The sequence below is a fragment of the Fistularia commersonii genome, chromosome 34 (assembly GCF_037954325.1).
Source record: "Fistularia commersonii isolate RoL2024-O1a breed Wild chromosome 34, RoL_Fcom_v1.0, whole genome shotgun sequence".
NCBI lineage: Eukaryota > Metazoa > Chordata > Actinopteri > Syngnathiformes > Fistulariidae > Fistularia > Fistularia commersonii.
Genome location: NC_141317.1, coordinates 2,330,034 through 2,353,351, shown reverse-complemented (window position 1 = coordinate 2,353,351; position 23,318 = coordinate 2,330,034). Strand labels below are relative to the sequence as shown.

Here is a 23,318-nt window from a genome sequence, read left to right as displayed (position 1 = left end):
TTTGTTATCGAACGCCAACACAATTCTGTGAAGGGGTCGGTTACAAGAATGAATATCTTAAATATGAAGATGCAACAATGCGATAAGAGAAGTGTTGAAATGTTGTTGTTGAGTCGTCCTGCTGTTTTTTTTTGTGTGAGCGGTTTTGAAATAAGAGCAGATACAACAAACTAACTGGTAGATTGGCAGCGTGCGAGGCTTCCTCCTCTTTTTCATAATACTGGAAGCACAGGTTTGATGTGTCAGAACGTTGTTTGTGTGGATTCTCGGTATGATGATTAGCATGTCAAAATGCTTCGGGGACTGACTCAGTGACAAGACGCACACAGTTTTACTGACAACCAGTGATGAAAACATGAAGATCAGAGCAGTTAATTTATTACGTCGGCTACTTTAAAAAACTCTCAAGTGTTAAGCAATATTCCCCTTGAAAGAAAGATGTTCCAGTGTCTATCTGCCTTTACAAAACCGAGTATATTTAAATGATTACGATGTAATAAACAGCCACAACAGAAAATGACTGAAATGGTTATTGTTGATAAACGTGTTTGACGATGAATTCTTGATTAAGGTGTCAATTATTGGATTTGACAGAGAAGACGTGAATTCATTCGCAGATGTCACAAATTCAATCGAATCAAATCGGCTTTGCTTAGAGGTTCTCGCTGGAGCACAGCTAATCGATTGAGAATATTTCACAGGATATTTTTCTTTGTTTTCTCAAACATCATTATTGTTTGCAGAGCGTCTTCAGTGTTTGTTCAGTCTAAGCATGAAGCTCTGCATTCTGCACTCTGCAACAGGTGTGCTTTTCAGAAAGCTCCTCCCTTGTTGCTGTTGGTGTTTTCATAAAACCTTTATGTATTTTCTTCTATTGTTGTGCATGTGTGGAGTATTTTTTTACATTTATTTATTTATTCATGAAAGCTTTCCAAATCTATTATTAAAGGAGTTTTGACAATGAAACTGATGGGTTAGACCGATAAAGGGCTACTTATGAATTATATTGCAGTATTTCATGGCATTTTCCCATCCTTTCTTTGAAAACAGTCATTTAACAGAAGTACATTTGTTTGAAAAAGACAAAAGTAAACTATGCGTGATATTCAGAAACTTTCATGATGTTTCATGACAAAGGAACGTAGCATCCTATTATAGTTCCCGCTATCTATCTATCTATCTATCTATCTATCTATCTATCTATCTATCTATCTATCTATCTATCTATCTATCTATCTATCTATCTATCTATCTATCTATCTATCTATCTATCTATCTATCTATCTATCTATCTATGTGGATATGCATTTCAACAATGCTCCCCTATAATGACAGTTTACTTATTCATTGTTGTGTGTGGATACGGACTACTTTGCGGAAAATAACGATAACAAGCGCTTTGCATAATCATTCTTACAAAACTACTACATTTCTGAATATGTATAATAACAAATACACAAACTTATTTCCCCCACAGGTTCATAAAGTATTATCAACAAAATTAATCAAAATAAAATCAGTATGTTAGATGCCTTGGAGATAAAGTCAGAAAGGCTGGACTGAGATGGTTTGGAGATTCATGGATGGAGTGAAAGAGGATGATTCGCTGAAGGAAATAGTTGAGAAAAAGACAATGAATTTTGATAGAGGTTATGTTATTGTTGTTTTTTTTTTTTTTAATGATTATATCCTTTCCCTATGCCTCCAACTTTGCTTGTCAGCTTGACTCTCAGCCTGCTGATTTGTGGTGACTCTCTTTACATAGATCTGACAGTATATGCTTGTCATGCAAACGCTATTATCTTACAGATCTACAAAGGTACATTCATCAGTCACAAACGTGTTCCCATGTCCCCAGGGGATGTCAGTCAGTTATTGGCAGAGGGTCAGTTTGATTTAGCCTCAAAGAAGGTGCATAGGTGAATTTAAAGGAGTCTAAAAAAATCATGTAACCATGTAATTACATCGTCATTCTGCACTAATGGTGATCATTAGTCCTAAATACTTTGTGACATGCCAGCCAATCGGCAGTTTTCTTCTACAAAAGTCAGTGTTTGCTCTGCGAATGAGTACGATAGGAAAACAAGGCCATCTTTTATAAGACTCTCAATGTTTCCTGATTAGAGCAACAACAGAAAACAATTATTGGCTTATCGACTAAAAGAATGGCATCCCTAAATGGCAGGAGTTTAATGTTAACGGTTGTTTCATTAATCGATTAATCGTTAATCTCTTTCAAAGACTGTGTGGAGGGTTCACGTTACTTTAGATCTTTCATTTTAAGAAACCATATCAGGTTTGACATTCTATTATTTGGTATATTATTTAGTATTTAAAATGTCTGGTGCATACAGGATAGAAACCTCCTGTCAAGAGGATTATAACACTGATTAGGAGCGTGACAATCTTTTAGTTAAGCCGGGTATTGCTTGCTTATTTGTTGACCTCAGAAGAAATATGGATAAACACTCGAGGATAGTTTCAGTGTTTACACAACAAAAACCTAAATTGAAAGTACAGCAAAGAAGAAATTCCACAAATCAGCTGTGTTGCGTGTTATCTACATGCCTATTCAGGCAGGTTCCTCCATGCCTCTCATGCCTCCATCTATCAACACCCCGAAGCACTGCACAGAAACGGAAGCACGCTTCCATAAAAGCTGTAGTCTGCGCAGATCAGTTGACTTCTTTTCCTTTCACTGCATTAGAATGATCAGGATAGAGAAGGGTGCACATCGGTGTGCTTCGTTTGTGCATGGCCGGACTAATGAATCAAGAGGGAGAGACATGCGTGTACTTGCTTTACGCCTATTCTGTAATGCTCACTGAGTAGCCCTGCAGTACAAGCTTTGTCCCACACATTGTTACAGGCTTAGTTCTTCTTTACCAAGTGAGGGGCTTTGGCAACATATGTCACTTCAGAGAGTCTCCTGTCACTCCCTTAGGCACTTGAGTGGAGGGGCGGGCTGGGAGGCGTGGTCCGGGACATGGGCAACATGAGGTGGAACAGGAAGGACGTGTCAGAAATGTTAGTTCAGGGAGAGTTGGAATGATACCCTGAAGGGTCTTTGTACAGTTTTTTCTGTGGACTTGAATTGAAGCTGCCTTGGTCCTTCACTAGGGGTGGACTTCAGATGAAGAATGACTCACAAAATCAGTAAGTGTTAGTTCTTTCCTCAAAAAGTTTGCTGATGTTTATTTCATGCTTTGATGCTTAATTTCTTACGTCAAATCAAATGTTTGATGTCGCTTACATTTTCACATTTGTCTTATGTGCATCGCTGCAAAAGGATTATGCAGCCGCCGCGGTTGGTTTTCAAGTCTGACTTCGTGGGTGGAATCTGATTGGTCAGGGCATGATTGAGCCGAGGTTTAGTTTTTTAAGGGGGAGATCATTGTATGTATATGGTTGGAGTTGGCAAGGATTAGTCGTGTGGTAGTCACACTTTTCATGTAGTGGCTTAGGAAACTCAATCCCTGCGGATTTGTGGCAGTGATCTGCCATGTGTTCCTGTAACAGATCTCTTGGCTCCCACAAAGAATGTTTTATTAGCATGGGGACTCTGCCCTCGGATTCTGATTTCAAAACAAACTTTGATTGCTTTGTTTGAACTATCGCTTAAGTGGAAGCTTTTCAGCTCTCCACGCGCAAACATATATTTCAAGTTATTTGACCTCACTCAAACTCTTCCCAGGGTGTGTGCCAAGCTCGTGTGACTATGAATGAAAGGTGGCTGTGTGGTCGTTGCCGTTAAGTCAGGATCAACGCTAATCTGGATGATACATCCCACATCTCGTGAGGTCGGATAATTGTGGCGTTTTCCCCCCCGTCCGCATAGACCTCTCAAGCCAAATTTGTGATTTGTATCTCAATTCTATTCCTAAGATTTGTATTTGTCCGGATTACATAATTGCCGGTGCTCTCGCCTGTTTTGTTAAAGCAAAGATGTATTTGTTTGTGCAGGCGTGCACTCGTCGTACCGAACATTAGCCCGCGGAATACGATTGCACAAGACGGGAACGAAACCGTCTTACAGCTTCATTTCAGCATAAAAATGTACTTTTATTCATCTGCAAGAAACTAGGCGGCTTTGTTTACCATTTAATCCAGGAGAAGATAATCAGGAAAAGTCCTTACTGCAAGTAATGCGCAACTGAAATCTCCCAATTTGTTTAATTGATTCTAAATTCAATCAGCTTAGCCCAGAGCATGGTCAACAGCAATTACCATCTTACCCCACAGCACTAAGAGGGGGCAACACACATAGTCGTCCGTCCTCAGAAGCACCCCGAGTGGCACTGTGTGATTGCAGGAGTTCGCCGCCTTCATTCTCCTGATAGCAGGATTAGCTGGAGGTTGAACCCATTTGGCATCGCCAAGGCTGCTTGCACCGTCTGTGGACTGTGAGAACTAAGCTGTTAAAAATTCTGATGGGCTTAGACCAGTTTATAGACTGCCATCTTGTATCTAATGATCACAGCAGCTCAGCGTTTGTGCCAGCCAGGTTTACTATAATATGCCATGCGATGCCACCGAGTGTGCTTGAGCGTTCAGAGAGTAATCTCCAGACATGCGCTCTGTGTCGTAACGCAACATCAAGACGTTCAGGTACGACTCGTGCATCACGGTTGGCGCCGACCGTCGCTTCGGAGCGAAAAAGAACGTCCGGCTCGAATGACCAATTTTGGAGAACTTTGAAATGTTTCTATTTAATTGTTGGAAAAGTTTAAGGGAGTTTTATAATGTTCCACTCGCTGCCTAATAAATCAAATCAGATGTTCGAGGTCCATTAGTTCGATTCGTACAATGTGCTCCCGACTGTTTTGTGCGTTTGGTTTTATGTTGAAAATATATTTTCCCGCTATGTTTGCCTTCTGGCTTTCTGTACTATTTGGCATTCATCCATTGTGCATGGAGTGCTATTTTTAGAGCACACTTTCAGAACCGCTACGTTGATCAGTCGCAGCCCATTTAGAGTAAAGCATCTCCTCGGCAGTTCATTCAGAGCTATATCTGTGATTAAAGCAGACATTTTGTAGGGCCCTTATCTCTCCACTTAAACTTGTGGCATATTTTAATTGCTTTTTTTTTCATGTTGAAATCACAGAACTTCTTAAACAGAGTGTCATTCTCCAGGTATTCTAAGCCTTATGACCTTCAAGTGACACCAGTTGATCGGCATTAAGGCATTCTGGATATTTTCTGTGGCTAGCAACAAGGAGAGGGTGATGAGGTTGGCAAGCAGCCTGCAGATTGTTCTGCTGCTGGCCCTGTTTTCCAGCGCTGAAGGCCTCAATATTCCTCGAGAAGGTAGGTGTGTCATGATACTGATGAATGAAATACCATTTATGCTTAATAAATAGAGAAGGTCTGCAGGGTGTTTCTGGCATACTTGGAAAAATATCAAATTCATTTGAGTTATTACTCCAAATATTTTTTTTTTCTTCTTTTCTTTCTTTGCTCAGATTAATGTGACATCGGTAACAAAGAAAATTGCTAGATCTTTTTACTTTGAGGCTAATTAACATCCGCAGTTCCTGGGCAGGGAGACTCAATACAGACTACGTGACCTACATTTAAAATCAAAATCACAACAAAGTGTGTCTAAAACCCAGTGATTTTGAGCGGAGCATGAAAAGTGAAATAAATCCGAGGGGTATGACGAGTGAACATTGTAAACAGCAAGACGCCAGACATGCTCCTGCTCTCCTGCACCACTGACTGGTGTTCTTGTTCTAATTTTGGTTGCTAATCTCAACTTTAGTTTGCCTAAAGGTTATGCACCTTAGGATAATTGGGCGGTCGCCTCTCATTTCCATTTCCATTTCCATTTCCAAAATTTTTTAAACAGTAATTAACAGAAAGTTCAGGTTGAATAGGTTATTTATAATTTGTTTATTCTATAAAGTCATAGATTACATACAAGAGGGATTATTGGCTTGGTTGTATTTGAGTAAAACCACGTGATTTGGCATTGTCAAAGATGATCCGCAGTCAGAAACTGTTTGGCCTCTATTGTAGTTATTTGACGTCAGCTAAACTGACGTTCAATGCTTTTTAATAACACAATTAGTTTAATTTTTTATTCTGGCTCATGCCATTTTCAAATAGGCACTTTTAACCTTAAATGTCAGTTACCAGTGACACCTGGGATTTTTAATTTGTCATCGAGTTCAAGTTTTTGTATGACTGAAATGACTTGAGTATATAAAATCTATACATAGCCTTATATGTATATATATATATATATGTATATATGTATATATCCTATATTCCTTGAGTTGTAGTTCATCAGTTGTAGTTCATCAATAATCAGTTGGGCATATTGAGCAACCATTCTTATTTGTAATAACATGCATTTATTGACATTTACTCTGTCATAAATTCTTGATTTTGCCTTCAAAACATTTCAGACACATTATTTCGGAAACTAAGAGTTCATGAATCCCGGTCAATGCTTTTTTGTTTCTAACCGCCTGTCCTTCCATCACGTCCTCTTCAGTCTGAAGTCAAGAAAGAAAGGAATTTCAAATCCATAATCCTGGAGGGGAAACAATCACATTTTGGGTGTTTTTTATCAATTTTGCAGGCAAATAAGTATTAAGGAGACAAAAAGAACACCTGCAGTAAAGCGTGGCCCACAATTATGGATCTTTTTACCAGAAAAATTGTCTGTCCAAAACATGCTGTTTTGGTTCTCTGTTACTGAGGTTTGAAAGGCTGACATGTTGCCATGTGATAAAATATCTACCTTCAGAACAATTGTAGTTCATCCAAGATCAACTTCCATTACAGTCTGCCCTGTATATAATATATAATATATTTAATTAAGGGTAAAACTTGCAAACTGTAACCAGAGAAGTTTGCGGTTCTATTCTTGTTGGAAATTAAAGTCAGAATTGTTTGCCGGGTGGATATCTTTGTTAGGCGTTAATAGTGTTTTTAGATGTTTTTTGTCCAATGCTGCGTTACACTGCCGCTAACTATTATAAAGCACAGTTTATCCCCAACTTTGCAGTGCTGCTGACTTCTAAGTTTTACCTTCATGCAGGGAAGCTTGAAAGAAAAAGACATACAAGATCATGCATAACAGAGCATAAAAAAGCAACTCATCACAGTGAAACTGCAACTCTACATTCATTTTGCTTCTTTTCGTCTTTATGATGCAGTGGAGCAGCTTCCGACTATAATAAATTATACGAAGGGTCCCATTGTTGTCCTTCCTTTTGACCATACAATCACAATCAGGTGTGAGGCCAAGGGCAACCCTCTTCCAAAGTGAGTAATATTAACACAATCAATTTCATCAGTACATATATTATTGGCAGCCAAGACCGCCGCCAATAATTATTGACCGTCTGCGAGTATTTCATAGTTTCACTGGCTGTTTTATAGATATAGATGGACAAAAGATGGCCTCGATTTTATCCCTTCAAAAACTGCAATGATCTCAGGTGATCTTGCGGATGGCACCTTTGTGCTTTCCAATGAGCAGCTCGATCAATTCCAGGGGAAATATCGATGCTACGCTTTCAACAAGCTGGGAACGGCCATGACAGAGGAGATCGAGCTCAAGGTTCCCAGTAAGTAATCATTCTGGTAGGCAATCATCTGTTATATATTCTATTTTTGCTCAATTTTTTCTCTGTCAAATTTCCATTTAACTTACGTCTCTGTCTTTGGTCAGCTGTACCTAAGTTTCCGAGAGAGATCATTGACACCGTTGTTGTTGAGGAAGGAGAGTCATTCAGCTTGGAGTGTAATCCACCGGAGGGAGTTGCCCCACGCAAGATTCACTGGATGTCAATTGGTATAATGTTTGTCATAATCTTCTAAATAATGATGACTATTGCATAAGCCTTAATGACAAGTAAAACATTTAATTACCTACGTCCCTATTCTGCCTTTCTTTTCTTGAGACAAATAGTTCAATATGTGGTCTGACCATGTGATTCCAATGAAAGTGCATGAATGGTCTCTCTGAAAGGAGAGACGAAACTGTGAGTCCAAAGAGGGTCAGATGTGGTAATCGCTAGAAAATGGTGACTACGGATCTTTCGTAACAGTTAAAGTGGTCCGTATGGTTATTCAACGAGAGCAAAAAATTACTTTTTCCAAATGGAAAAACGGTTAATGAATAAGAGAAATATGTTAAATTATATTTTTCTTAATGGTTTGTAGCAACATTGATGTTTTCTGATGTAGCTGGGTGAAGCAGGGGGTAGCACCTCACAGCAAGGGGGATTCAATTCCAACAAGGAACCTTTCTGTGTGGATTTTGCATGTTGTCTGCGTGGGTGTTCTCCCACAGTAATTATTTTCTGATAATGATCATGGAATAACAAGATAAATAATCTTGCAATTTTTTGCAATTGAACCTCTTATTTTTGAAATTGCAAATAATAAGGCTTGAGTCATCAATCCAAAAAAAAAAAAGAAGCTTACCCAATTACATTTCTTTTTCCTCACCACTGCTAAAGGAAAAGATTTAGTGTCTGAAAGGCCACCACTTCTATGTCTGAATTGCTTTGTCAATGCTTGAGTTTTCTGTCATGCCCCTTAAGAACTCCTTAAATGGCTCTTGCAAATCAAATGGATGACACAAAGATGGTCTCAGGGGAAGATGAATGGAAATGTGCACATATATGGCTTGAATATAGTCGTCGGTCTTTATATCAACCTCGTGTACACGACTCCCGGAAATATTGTCTTTGTATTATAGAAACCCACAGGTACCGTGCATAAATCCGACACATATGTATTTTAACGACTTTGCTTTGAGCACTGACTAAACAACCAATGACTTCAGGCTGTGCTCAAAAGCTTCAGTGACCTGAGAATTAAGTAATGGCTCTACTTACCCAAACACTCTACTCCAGTGCACATCGGTTCATTGGCTCCATACAAGGAAACACCTCACAGCATTTCCTTTCAACTCAAGCGTTTTATAGTATCACAGTCGTACCCATTTATAAATACTCGATTATAAACCAGTCGAAGTCCTCCTTAAATGTGTACCTTTTCACAGGTCTTCAACACATTGAGCAGGATGAGAGGGTTACCATGGGCACCGATGGCAGCCTATACTTCTCTAACGCCTTACAGAAAGACAGTCGGCCAGACTACTGTTGTTTTGCTGATTTTCCCAGAATTCGCACCATCGTTCAGAAGACTGCGATTGCTGTTGAGGTCAACAGGGGTAGGTTTACAACACGGGCTCAATAAAATACAACTTTTGCAGACATGTATTTCACTTGATCGCCCAAAAATCAAGAATGGATCAGATACGTAACGACGAGAGAAAAGAAATACGTGTTCTCCGGTGTTTTTTTTTTTTTTCAAGTTGTTTTTCACAGGCATAGTTTAATAAGTAGCTCCATTGCATGCAAAGACTCAGGGCATGTCTTGTCATGATTGTGCTCTCGGAAACGGTCACTCGGTGCCACCAGGTTGAGGCGATAAACTTTTTTTCCTGCATTATTTTTTTCTCACAAGACATTTTTTTTTTTGTTCCAGTGAAACCTAACAATGAATCTGATGACAGCAGCAATGCCAGTGAGTCCTTTCCACATGTCAAAGAAACCAAACATATACCAAAGAAACAGTAATTATGAAACAGATTAAAAAGAATGGTTTTGTGTGACTTCATGTTTACATGACTGTCAGCAAGAAAGCATATTTGCCTTCACCTTATGTTGACATTATGTTTGTCGCACCCAAATTCCCCCAGTGAGAAGACCCATCCTCATGCTGCCCTCTGGTGTTCAGACAGAGAAAGTGCTTGTGAAAGGCGAGGAGCTGCAGCTGGAGTGCATACCAGGAGGATTGTATGTGTCACTTGCTTAATTATCACATCTTCAAACCCTTTATTACGATATCATCCTTCACGTCCCACTTTTCTGTCAAATGTTCTAATTAAACGTCACTGAAACATTTCGCAGCCCCACACCGAAAATTCAGTGGATGAAAATGGGACACGAGCTGTCCTCTCGGACGAAAATAAGCAACTTTGGAAAGCTGTTGACCATATCTGCTATTGAAGCGAGGGACGAGGGGAAATATATGTGTACAGCTGAAAGCCCAGCTGGACAGGCTGTCCACTATTTTGACGTAATAGTAGAAGGTCGGTCTGCCTCGTGTGGTTATTAACAATGTAACGGGTGTTATTGTTATTGACCTACTCAGTCAGGATGACAGGTGCTCTATATATATCTTGCAGAACCGCCAACATGGCTGACCGAGCCTCCCGAGAGTCAGCTGAATGTGATCGGCTCCGATTTTCACATGAAGTGCTCGGTGACTGGAACGCCCCAACCGGACATAGTCTGGAGGAGGAACGGTCAAATCTTTGAAGGTGAGCGGAAGTTATCCTTCTCCTGACGACAGTTGACAGCTACATATTCTGGGACGGGTTCATCAAAGCTGCAAAGATCGATTCGACCGCTTGAAAATAATTTGAATTCAAAATCAACTAGATAGACTAGATAGTCTCGACCACTGATATCAAATTCAAGAGTTCTCTAAACATAAAATGAAGTACTATTTGAACACATTTTCATTTTTTTAACGTGTTACATTTCTTATCTGAACAAGATTGTTTTTTTTTCAGTTTAGAGGATACATTGCTTAGTCATTGTTACCCTTAATTTTGGCCCAGTTATTCCAAACCATACGAATCCATTGAAGCTCAGCTGTTGTTTTATCATGTCTGTTGCTGTCAGATGACCCACTGAACAACAGACGTGTGCTTGATGACACTGTGGTGCTCCACAGCGCCTTACCGGAGGACAGCGCCGTCTACCAGTGTGAAGCCTCCAACAGGCACGGCAGCATCCTGGCAAACATTAACATCATGGTTATGAGTGAGTGTTGCAGGTCAATACGTTCACCCTGGACTGTATCCAGGGGCCGCTGCACATAATTTGCAATTAACATAGCGCCTACTTTACTGTAAAAAAAGTTGCGTAAAGAGTTGATAATAGAGAGTTGATAAAAGTACACAATTATGCCTCCTATTCAGAGATGTTAACCTCCAATCCGGTCTGCTTCTCAGAGGTCATCACCGCCCAGTAGCCGAGTGAAATAACCAATGTTTCTTCTGTCTTTAGTTTTACCAAAGTGCTCAATATTCAAGCTAAGTTGAGAAGTTGTTTTTTTTTTTTTTTATTTATACCACAGATGTGTTATATTGCACCAAAACCAACAGTTGGTAGCTGTTTGTGACATGATCATTTTATTTGATTACAATCCAACCTGGATGATCCAGCCCCTAACCATGCTTTTTACACTAAATTGTCGAACCTTTTACTTTATGATGCGCGACCGGTGAGTCACAATTGGAGCGGACGTAATGGTGTGATGTTGAACGTCTAATTTATCCTCCAAAAACCCCCCACACATTTCATGTCAGCTCCAATTAATATACTGTGTCATTCAAGGAGGTTTATTATCTAAATTTCAAGATAACATTATGGCTGGAAAATGGATGGTGTTATGCCTTGCACCAAAAATGGTTGCATGAAAGTCTCTCCATATTAAGTATAGAATTAAGGTGTATTGACTCGTGTTGTGACTTCAGTGGAAATTTGAGCTGAAAAAGGCAGAGAACTAAGCGAGAACTAAACACAAATTCAAGTAACTACACAGCAAGAGACAACAGAACATGAGGGAAGGAATAGGCAGAGGATTAGGACGATAAAATTACAAGACAAAGGAGTTTGCATAATGTGCTATGTCCTTTACAACAGTCAAAGGGAAATCCAACTGCATTTAAGAAAAAAACCCAAATTCAAACAGTCCAGAATGGAAAATTCATCGCCTGCAGACAGAAAGATCTGTCATTGGAACAAAGTTGAACAGTTTCAATGAAAATGAGAAAAGAGAGAAATTTTACTCTTATTATTCACGATTCAAGGTTTACTTTAGCTGTATTTCTCCAGTCTCCATGAGCTATTCCATTTATATGTGTATATACATATATATGCATAAATATGTTCAGAATATTTAATATATTTTCCTATACGGTCAAGAAATTCAGCTTATACAAATGTATTTCCATCTTAGAACTCCATGAATTCAATGGATTTTTGGCGCTGGAATTTAAAACCCAACACTAAGGCACAGCCTTCTTGGTAAAAAGCTAAAACATGGTGACATTACAATTGTCACAATGCGTCCCCAACTCTTACCAAACATATCCTGACATTAAGCTATTTCTTTCCCCTGTCACAGATATGGCGCCCCTGATACTGACAGAGGACTTCTTGGAATATCCCGTGGTTCTAGGCGGGAACGTCACCCTGAGCTGTTATAGTTTTGGTTCTCCGTCACCCGATATTACGTGGTAAGTGACGATGAGAAAAATGTGTCGCAGATGTGTGTGTAGTGTGTATGTGTCGCAGAATAGACATGAATCACAGCGCACACCTTACCATATGGGTGACGGTTGGATTCATTTATTAATTTCAAACTGCTTCAGGTGTCTGCCCGATATAGTCTGTTCACATTTATGTCTATTTAATAAGATAACCCGCTTCCTTCTTTAAAAATTAGGCTAATTAAATCCCATCAACCAGCCGAGGAGCTCTGCTGCTGCTCTACATCTAAGGAAATTAGATCTTAACTTTTAACTTTGCAAAGACCATCAGCAAATTCGATCCTATTAGATTACGCGCCACTTAAATATTGTCATCAAAGCCTTGCTTTGAATCTTTCACTGTAGTTTAACCAGATACTGGCCTGGGGAATAAACTGAATGTGACTTTCTCAAAAAAAAAAAAAAAAAAAAAAAAAGGGAATTTCAATTTGGAATGAAGCAAACATTTAATTAAGGCAATCAAATCACTGCTGCTTAATATGTAAGGAAAAAAGGAAGCTCCTGTGTAAACATGCACGGGTTTCTCGGCTGAAAATTGGCTGCGAGTTAAACTTTTACACACTTTAAAAACAGCTCGGGAAACTTTCTCTCCTAGGACCAAAGATGAAATTCCAGAAACCATCAAGGGGGAACGATTTTTTTCCCTCCAGAACGGATCATTACAGATCAACCATGCTGAAAAAGGAGACAGTGGGGAATATGTGTGTGTTGCCTTTAACTCAGAGGGCAAGTCAGTCGTCACTGCTGTGCTTGCTGTGAAAGGTAATTCAACAACATGACAAGTGCTTTGCTAAAACACGGAAACACATTTTCATTTGAAAAAAAAAAAAGACAAACATTTACTTTGATTCATGCCTAACAGGGCAGAGTTTTTCTTTCTTTTTTTTTTTTTTTTTTGATCATGTTTGCTTTCTTTCACTGACTTTTGTTTGTCTTTAGATCCCACAAAGATAGTATATCCACCTCTGAATGCAGAGATCATTAGTGGGTCCACAGCTCAGTTTAAGTGTCAAGCAGAGTATGATGAAAGCCTGCAGAAAACTCTCCAGATAGTCTGGAGGGTAAATGGCAAGGACATCCCACTATCCTTGAATCAAAGTTCAAGGTATGACCTGTATTTGAGAGTTTTGTCATTATTTCTCTGGTCGGTCATATTTGAACATGATCGATGTCGTGTTATTGTTTGGTAATTCTGCAATATGTAGGCATTCCATGGCAATTATATTGAAAAACTAAATTAATTCTTCAAATATGGAATAAAGAAACATAGATAAGCTGCTTTTATCATGCACTAGGTGCTGTGGTAATGCTTTCGCCTCACAGCAAGGAGGCTCCTGATTTGGTTCTGCCAGCAGCTTTTCTGTTTGGAGTTTGCATGCTCTTTCCCTGTCTGGGCCGATACTTCATTTAACTCCCACAGTTAAAAAACATGAGGTGGGTCCACTGGAGGCCGTAAATTGCCCAGACATGAATGGAGGAGTGAATGATTGAATATCTCTATACGTGGCCTTCTGACCAGTACAGGGGAACCTTGTCTCTCAGCTTGGATAGGCTCTGAATGCAGGATAAAGGCTTTGGATAATGAACGTTATGTGCCACTATCATTTAAAGCATATAACTTATTCATTTATCACTTATCCATTATATGATCCTATATGTATTTCTTGCAAATGACCTCAACTCAGCCTAGTCAATATCCACCGGTGGAATACGATGTCCAAGATTATGGCACTCTTAGACGATGATAGTCCGGTACATAATGACCGTGAAGCTTTCGACCGGGGTTGAAATGGACGCATTTATAGATTTCAACAAATAAAAAGGGCCGAGACCAATGATCATCATCATTATGCATTTTTCTGGTAATCATTTTCTTGCTCAGTGGTCTATTACTGCAGGTCTGTGTGAATTTTTTTATCGCTGTTTGCCAATGTCCAACATGATGCGTTCAAATATCCGCAACGTTTAGTTATCGCCTTAAAATGATACAAGGATGTTAAATGTTTGGAGGAGATTATTTCCACATGTATGCCCAATAACACTCCATCTGAGCGCTCATTGTGCGCAGTTAACGTCAGCATCATAGACAGCCATGAAAGACAATGATATTCATTCCCGAAAATGGCTAAATGAGAACATTTAGGCAGAAACATTTCTTATCACTCGAGGAGCTGATAGAACAAACGATACGCAATGGTAAGGGTCATTGGATGCCTGTGCTCATCAAATCTGTTGAAATGCAAAATTTTTTTTAGTCCATGTCGTTATAGAATCCTTTATGAAATAATTTCTTTAATTATCAGTATTGTCAAAAAAGGTCATGGCTATCAGGTCAGATATTTCGGAAATACAACTGAGTGGATGTGACTTTTCACTTTTTTATCTGAAGTCCAGGTGTGTCTTTTAATATATGTGAAATGTGTTATTTAACACACCCTTTTCCGAACTCGCTCACTTGTTTTTTTTTTTTAACTAAGTTTTATTTGACCTTTCCGGAGCATTTTTCTCACTCTTTATGATGCTTCAAAATTAAAGCGCATCTATTGCTAAAAAAATATTTCATAAAAGTTCAAAAACCTGATGACAGTCTTAATTTGGGATTTATCATTACAGCTCTGTTGGTTTTGATTCATTCCTTCATATATTCCTTTATTATTTATACCGCTTATCCTGCAGGCAGAATCTTGGGGGCGGCGCTTGGACCCCAGCTGTCACGGGCAAGACGCAGGTCGCAAGTTGGTCGCAGGGCCACGTATAGAAACTCACAACCAATCACTCTATTGTTCGCATATTTGGGCAATTTAGGGTATCCAGTTGACCGTCTGCATGTTTTGGACTGTGGAAGGTAACCTGAGAAGCGGGAAAATATGCAATCTCTACACAGAATCGAGGCAGGGACCTGCCTGCTGTGAGTTGGAGGCGCTAACCACCGCGCCCGCTGATTTTTAGTCTTTATGTATTAATAAATATGCTTACATGTTTAGGTACTCTGCAGACAACGGTTCACTGAGGATAATGGACGTGAACCTCGGTGATCAGGGAGAGTACACGTGCACGGCTCGGACCAGCTTAGATGAGGACAGTGCCACTGCACTACTCACAGTACTAGGTGAGGTAGCTTTGTAATTAAAACTCACCGTTCACAAAGGAATTATTTATATTTGAAAATGTAAGGTATGTACTAAATATTGATGATCAAAATATTAAAATGGAAAACCATTCTGGTTGAATGGCCATCAGTAGTACATTAGTAAATCATAATCAAGCTTATTTAATGCTATGGTTTGATAGTAAATTAAAAATGGAGACTGAATGTGTAATGCTGTTGTGTATTGTATGAAATACAGATGTGCCTGATGCTCCAAGAAATGTTGTGATATCTGAACTCGATAGCCTGAGGAATATAAGCCTCTCGTGGACCCCTGGGAGTGATCACAATAGTCCTATTACAGGTAACAGGTGTATGTATGTGTACCGTCATTTCATAGGTATTGTCGGGGATTCGATTTGAAGATGCTTATGATGTTGGTCCCATTTGTCTCAAAACTACATGTAATCTCAAAATAAATTATGTCATGATTCAATTATGTTCTTGCTTTGGCAATGTTGCCAATATTATATTTCAATTTGATGTTTTAGGTTTAGACAAAATGAAAACCTGAGATGCCTGAATGCGTTGTATGTTCTACTAAATCAGTCACGGTACATGGTCCCCTGGCAATGTAGGGATGTAGTTACTATAAATCACAAAATATTCCTTCCATTCCAAGTTGCTGCCAGGTTTTCAGTGCAAAATTCTGACAGTATAATGACGCTGATCGGTCCAACTTGGTTTCTGCAGGTTCAGAAAATCTTGTGCCGCTTCACAATTTTACTCAGCAAAGGTGCACATGTTATGAAGAGTATATAAAATATAATGATATGTAGCTATTTAGAATTGATAGAATGAATGTTTTAGGAAGAATAACTGGAGCCAGTGATTCAATTAATGGGGTTTGTTGACAACAAATTCAACAAATCCTTTTTAAGCATTAGTGCAAATTTGTAATGATTCAGTGTGGCTTTTTGGTTTCATCCCTTATATTCTTAATGGCATCTTTTCAGAACCTGTTACAGATGCTTGGTCTGTGGGTGACTTAATATTATCGGATGACATAGTTTGATCGACAGAAGGTATAGTCTGATGTGGATGTAGAAAAGAGAACGGAATATTCTTCTCAACATATCTATCAATCTGTCTTAAGCTTGATTCCCATCATCACAATTTTTAGGATCAGTGCAAAAACAGCCAAGCAAAATGTCAGTATTTGAAGAAGTATTTGAATTGACAAGACTGCTTTCCTCTTGTCTTGATACTCAACTTGAATGATAAAGTCCTGTGCTCCTGTGCTGATACACAAACACGATAGGTATTACACTTTTTATCTAAAACCCCAAAACATATTTATCATTGAAACGCCTCCAGCAAAACACCTCACCTGTACTCTAGATAAATCCATAACTATCCCTTTGAATGATAACATATTTGTTTTTTATATATTTGACTATCAAGCGCATACGATTGCTAAAGTCGTAATCATCATTTGCGTGATAATGACTACCTGTGAATGGCTCTCGTCTCTTGCTTGTGCACAGAATTTATAGTGGAGTTTGAAGAGAGCCAATGGGAGCCGGGAAGGTGGAAGGAGCTGCAGAAAGTCCCTGGTAACCAGGCAACAGCAGAGCTGGCACTAAATGGGCACCTTAGCTACCAGTTCAGACTGTATGCTGTCAATGCCATTGGACCGGGACCCCCGAGTGGGCCAACTGTGAGATATAAAACACCCCCTGCTGGTGAGACACGCTCCCTGCTGAGGTCATCTGTCTACTGTGAGGGGAAAGTAGCTGCATGTATTTAACCTTGCATCCCTTTTAATATGCACGTCCAAAACTCTTGTTGGTGAAACAATATGGATAGACGTTTCCATTTTATCAGTGAAAGAGTGCAGCCCAAACAAAGACCTGTCTATGTATATTTCTCACTCTATGCAACAAAGTGATTATGCCACTTCCCAAATCTCTTCAAAGCTCCTGATAAGAACCCAAAAAACATTATTGTCCAGGGGCATCTTCCTCATCAATTGGACATTAGCTGGGAGGTAAGTGACGGCCATAATCAATTTATATTATGAAATTCTTTTAAAGATTTGTAAGTCCAAAGTCATTTATTCTGTTAAAGCCACTGCCGCCTGTTGAACACAATGGCCCCGGCCTAGAATACAAGGTGAGCTTCAGGAAACTGGGTGTGGACGATATTTGGAAAGAGCACCTGGTCAAAAGACAGTCCTTTGTGGTGAAGAACGTATCGACCTTCATGCCATATGAAGTCAAAGTACAGAGCAGGAACAGTCATGGCTGGGGACCGCAACCTAAAACGGTTTCGGGTTACTCTGGGGAAGACGGTGAGTTCCTGTAATCGCTTCTTTACCGATTATTTTCGTAAAATGTGTTGATTTAATCTAGGATTACTTTATCAAGTTACTTATATGTCATACTGTTTTAGCTCAGGTAGGTTTTGTTTGTTAAAATTTCTGATCCTTTTGTTTCATCTCACTCCGCCCCACCTTCAGTGGTCTTATGGCGTTGTCTACGGCAAAATGTGTCAGGTTAAGTTTTTTTTTTCTTTTTCTGCCCTCCCATTTCTACCCATGTTTTCGATCCTGTTTTAGGTGTGCAGTAGTAGCTTTTCCCACCTTCCCTAAAAAGCAAAGAAATCTCCCTTCGGTGAAACCAGCTTGTTACTGATAACCTCTGTAGAGCAGTCAAATTTCCATTTCTGTCTAAACGGCCGTCGGCCATTCGACAGATCAGGAAAAACTCTGCAGTTTTGGTCCCGGAGAAGCTTACTGGCTACTTTGTTTCGTGTCTCGTGCACGCACGAAGGTGTAGAGCAGATCATACAGTGCGTAGAACATTTTCAATTTCATGTCTCGTGTTGTTTTTTTCCCCTTGGACAAAAAAAAAAAGGGCTTCTGCAAATGAGCCGCTTTATCGATGGCCGGCTGAGTTTATAAGTTGAACCCACATTAGTGTTTCCATTCACCACCGCTAAACAAAGACAGCCTCCACTAAAACACTGACCTTCTCCTATTTCGAAGTAACCCCTCAGAGCACTGCATTAGGCAGTGCTTCTTTTTGCAACAAGGTTATTTTATTTTTCCACTTTTGTCTATGAGACGCTTTTTATGCCTCCGTCTTTATTATTGTTCTGTCGGTGGTGTCAAGATTCTTTGCAGTCATCCTCAGTTTTCTATTTTTCTGACCTCCCACCATGTGTTTCTCAGTTCCCTCAGCAGCACCGCGGGATGTGGCAGTGGAGGTGATAAACACCACTGTTCTGAGAGTGAGCTGGACCGCGGTCCCACCTTCCACAGTGAGAGGCCATCTAAAGGGATACCAAGTATGTATTCAACGCCCAATAGTAATGTTCAAGGAAGCTTGAACATAAAGTGATGCGCTCTCTGAGAAAGATGAAAACACGTATTTCCAAAGACTTTCCAATTTTATTTGTATCCTTTGCTCTCTCTCACCACCAAGGCAACTTAACAGTGTTTTTCAGTAACCAGCTTTTCTGTCATTTCCATCATTAGTATTTGCTCTGAAATCCTATATGTCATACGAATTCACAGTTCTTAAGATAGTTATAATGCAATAACAGTATCCTGATTTAAATAATAATGACGGGAAAGAGAACCACTGCTATAAAAGCGACTCTATCAATTTGTTTGGCCAGTAATAGTTTTCTGATACAGAATCATGGGGATGTTGGTGTTTTAAGTCAAGGGTTTTTATGATGAGCCCAATGTATCTGCTGTCATTGGCTCCTTTCTCAGTGGAATTTCATCTTTTGCAATATATCTTTGTCTACACCTTTTACTAATTGCTTATCAGTTTTTCTTCGAAGTCTCAGCAAGTACAACTTTTTCTGCCAACAGCCGTTATGAAACTTTTTTTTTTAACCACGAGCTGCCATAGCAACATGGATTCTTATAAGCAGCAAATGATTGGACGGGAAGAGAGGTTCCGTTCATATTCATTCTAAATGAGTCTATTTGTTTTTAAAGGGTATTAAACAGTGAAATATTATTGTCAGAAAACTCAGAAAATTTGGAGATAATTATGAGTAAGAGTTTTTGCACTTAATTTTGGTAATTATTCAAGACACAATTAAAGTCCTAAATAAAATTCGGCTGATGGTGTGCTAATATGATTTAATGCATCTTTTATGCTTTTTCATACATTATATCGTAATCTCACACATGTCTTATTATTATTCAATATGTCCTAATGCTCAGAACATAAGTTACATTATTAAAAATCAAGGCTGGGATTGCTTGTTAGCTGCTACCCTTTGGTCGCCTTGTCTGATGATAGGGTTGTTTACTTCCAGAGCATTATGTTTTGAACATTAATGGAAAGATGGATGGATATTTCCACGCTAGCTATACTCAAGGCATTTTCCGCTATTACTTGATTCACCAACCTGCTCAGAACTTCACTGCGTTGCAATTCTGTGATCACAGAGTTTCAAATCCTTTGCAGCTTACACTTAGTCCCTTTAAATAATCACAGCTTAATCTCATTTTCTTTTTTACAATTAACTTTGTAGTCGGAACACCCATCTGGCAAGTGAGCTCATTATAAAAGGATAATATCTCAGCCTGAAAATTTTAAAGGGAATGGGGCTATCGTGTCCATTTCGCTTGGGCTTTATAAAACCATTATTATGGACCATAGTAATATTGGTTCTCATTATATTTCAAGTTGTCACGGATCTCGTAATTGTTAATCTGTAATAGCAAATTAAATCTATGTACAATTAATATAATGTTGCAGCAAAGAGAGGTTAAGCGCTAAATTTGTTTAATCAAAAAATGATCAAGAGTTAGAGTAATTTAGAATGAGACCTGGGTGCTGAGAAAAGCTCGGTGTGAAATGAAGTTAAATCTATTTGTAATCAGCGCGTAAGTCATTTGCCCTCATTTGATAAGGTCTAGTGGAAAGAAAGTTTCCACAGATGACCTTTACCGGGGGTGGCTTTTCCAATATGGGCAGCGTAAATAAACAAATATCTATGCAAGTCCTGCCTGAAAGACAGAAAGCACCATCTGGCTTTATGGTAGAAGATGCAACGATGTGTGTTAAAAGCGTCACCAGTGATGAAACTGAGTGTAGGATGCTAGACAGCAGTTATGGGTCTTTGCAGTTGAAGCATGTCTATACAAGATGCCCCCAAAATCTAAAACAGATTTGAAAAATTACCTTAATAAGATTTTCTTTTCTGCACCACAATGGGAAGCAAAATTACTGGTGACATTATGAATTGTGATAAAGAAACCATCCTGATTAACTGTCGTTGGCTTGGGAATGAAATGCGTATAATAGATTGTATTGGAACCCACCAATGTCAGTCCAAGAGATTCAGGCAGTATAAAAACAGTATTTAAACCCTTTTTTTTTAAATAAAATTTGTTAATGGACTGCACCGTATGCAATTGAGTGAAGCGTAATCAGAGCTGTGTGTGTTTGTCGTTATTCAGATTAGTGCATTTGATACAAGGGTGTTGGCAGTAACTACAAGGCTCTACGTGACGGCTAGTGATCGAGATAAAGGCAGAGTAATTATTTGTTGTAGACAATTTACAATGTTTTTAATGATGAAACCTTTCAAATGACACAAACGGTGCCAGTTAAACACTAAATAGGCTGGACTGGGGTCTTCTGTACCTGATGGTTTTGGATGTATCATGACTACATTGTGAATCCTGAAGACTGGGGCTCAGCAGTGACTTTAGAGAAATATTTTCAAGGCAAGGTCTTGCCAGCGGCAAAAAAACATTGTGCTAAAACTACAAAGCTATTTATGATGTAACATTGATTGATTTATTACTGTTAAGAAATAGGAGACTTGTGTCTGAGGGAAAAATGAAGGAATCTTACAGCCACATCACAATATATCTTTCTGTTAAGTCTTGCTAGGCTCTGTACTTTGGGAGCTTTTGCCATCCTCACAGATTTTTTTTTTTTTTTTTTGGTAAGGGTAAAACATTTTTGGAAGTACATTTTTGAGATAAGCATCTGGAATAATGAACCTCTTATTTGCACTTTCAACGTGGAGCGAATCACGAGCGCCATACGATACTCACTTATGCATGTTTTCTTGATTCATGCAACTTGGTACACTTGTTGCTCTAACTGTAATTTGAAACAGCTTTTGCGGTCGAATATTAAATGGCATGCTATATTTACAAAATAGAGTCTCATAATTAGCTCTGGGAGGCGCGGTAGTTTGGAGTACTTAGAGATGGACCTTTCCATTATGCATAGGCAAATATGAGAAATGAGTTAACTTATTTTACTCTTTTGCCTGTTTTGCTTTCTGTCTCTTTTTCTATGTTCACAGGTTCATTGGCGGAGGACTAGGAGTTTCATGAATCCCAACAAGACTTTAGATGAACGCCACTCCCTATCCTCCCGCGGAAATAGGAATCATGTAATAGTGCCTGGCCTTCAACCGTTCTCTGAATACAGTCTCACCATCAATGTCTTTAACAAGAAGGGCAACGGGCCTAAAAGTGACCCGGTCACTTTTAATACGCCGGAGGGAGGTGAGGGTTTGGGGATGATGCTGGTGTTTGGCACGTGCTCTGATAATCAGTGGCACCTAATTCCTTAAAAAGCATATTATTTCATTTTGTTTTTTTTAATGAGAATGACATATCTTTAAAGCTGATACGTTTTCAATGTTATCGATTTAACAGTTCCTGACCCGGTGCCCATCCTTACCACCTCGAATGCCCATAGAGACTCTATTTTGCTGGTGTGGGGCCCACCGCTGCAGGCCAACGGCATCCTGACTGGTTATCTCCTGCAGTACTTTCTGCGTATGTAGAAACACTCTTAAGTGCGCATACACACACACACGTACACAGGCACACAGCTACACCGGCACACAGGCAGCACACACACACACGCAGGGAAATACAAACATGCACACAAAGTATTTCATGACAAGTTACACACAATGTAGACCTTTTTTCCCTCTTGGAGTTCTGTGTTTATAGGTTTTACTTAACTGAAGCTCACTGCTTTGAGAGATGTGTGAAGTGTTTGTGGGCGAAGGGTAGGTTTAAGTGTCAGAACAGAAATATTATCGTGTGTAAGATGTGGATCAGTGCAACAGCAGTCGATACTCTTAGGGTTTTTTCTGAAAATATAAACGGTACACTATGATCTGCCCCCTTTCTTTTCATGTCTGAGCGGTAAAGACACTAGGTGGCAGTGTTTAATGTTGAACGTTTGACAAATCCCCACACAGCCCAATTGCAAAAGCTGCTTGTGATGGTTGTTTCCCGTATTTCGTATCTTATCTTATCTCGTATTCTCTCAGAACGCAGGATCTTTCCAACGCACAATCATTCGGGTGATGTGTGCCCTTCCACAATTTCCGTGATATTTGATTTTTGTTTTTTTGTACACAACTAGATTTTTAAAGCGAAAAGAACGTCACAAACCAATTACAGATCTGCGCTTGAAAACTGTTTGGGTGAGCGAGTGAACAAGGGCTTTGGATTGGTGTCTTTCATTTTTCAGATACTCGACCGGCGTGAGCCAAAGTCTTTTGTGTAAAAACTGTGAAGGCAGAGACGGCCCTCGGCCGCCTCCTCCAGTGCCCACAGAGTCTGGCCCACTCTGAAATCTGCTCTGTCCTCTCCTTGTTTTTGTTTTTCCCCGTATCAGATGTCAAACTTTACACAGATATACACATACTATGCAGCATGTGGGTGTCATGGGTAAAAAAAAAAAAAAACAAAGAAAATTGCCATGAGACCAAGGCATATTCTCACTGTTGTTTTGTGTTAAAGCTTGTAAGAGAGACTTTACTTTTGTGTAGTTATAAAAA

The 23,318-nt window shown here is 39.3% G+C and overlaps 1 protein-coding gene across 11 annotated transcripts in view; it reads left to right on the top strand.

Moving 5' to 3' along the window:
* The first annotated feature begins 3,018 nt into the window (after positions 1-3,018).
* Positions 3,019-23,318, top strand: part of chl1a (cell adhesion molecule L1-like a) — a 34,814-nt gene continuing 14,514 nt past the window's right edge. For 9 of the 11 annotated variants that reach the window (XM_086141807.1, XM_086141801.1, XM_086141799.1 and 6 more), the window contains exons 1-23: positions 3,019-3,156; positions 5,137-5,310; positions 7,170-7,278; positions 7,396-7,583; positions 7,688-7,810; positions 9,029-9,199; positions 9,517-9,555; positions 9,731-9,827; positions 9,942-10,123; positions 10,220-10,354; positions 10,722-10,862; positions 12,232-12,343; positions 12,972-13,138; positions 13,316-13,481; positions 15,361-15,485; positions 15,724-15,828; positions 17,012-17,209; positions 17,444-17,514; positions 17,595-17,817; positions 17,986-18,021; positions 18,700-18,815; positions 21,819-22,023; positions 22,177-22,299. In XM_086141807.1, the coding sequence (XP_085997933.1) occupies positions 5,229-5,310; positions 7,170-7,278; positions 7,396-7,583; positions 7,688-7,810; positions 9,029-9,199; positions 9,517-9,555; positions 9,731-9,827; positions 9,942-10,123; positions 10,220-10,354; positions 10,722-10,862; positions 12,232-12,343; positions 12,972-13,138; positions 13,316-13,481; positions 15,361-15,485; positions 15,724-15,828; positions 17,012-17,209; positions 17,444-17,514; positions 17,595-17,817; positions 17,986-18,021; positions 18,700-18,815; positions 21,819-22,023; positions 22,177-22,299 (2,914 nt within the window). In that variant the 5' untranslated portion in view covers positions 3,019-3,156; positions 5,137-5,228. The remainder of the gene's footprint in view (positions 3,157-5,136; positions 5,311-7,169; positions 7,279-7,395; positions 7,584-7,687; positions 7,811-9,028; positions 9,200-9,516; positions 9,556-9,730; positions 9,828-9,941; positions 10,124-10,219; positions 10,355-10,721; positions 10,863-12,231; positions 12,344-12,971; positions 13,139-13,315; positions 13,482-15,360; positions 15,486-15,723; positions 15,829-17,011; positions 17,210-17,443; positions 17,515-17,594; positions 17,818-17,985; positions 18,022-18,699; positions 18,816-21,818; positions 22,024-22,176; positions 22,300-23,318) is intronic. The other 2 variants (XM_086141808.1, XM_086141798.1) reach the window with 1 other exon arrangement.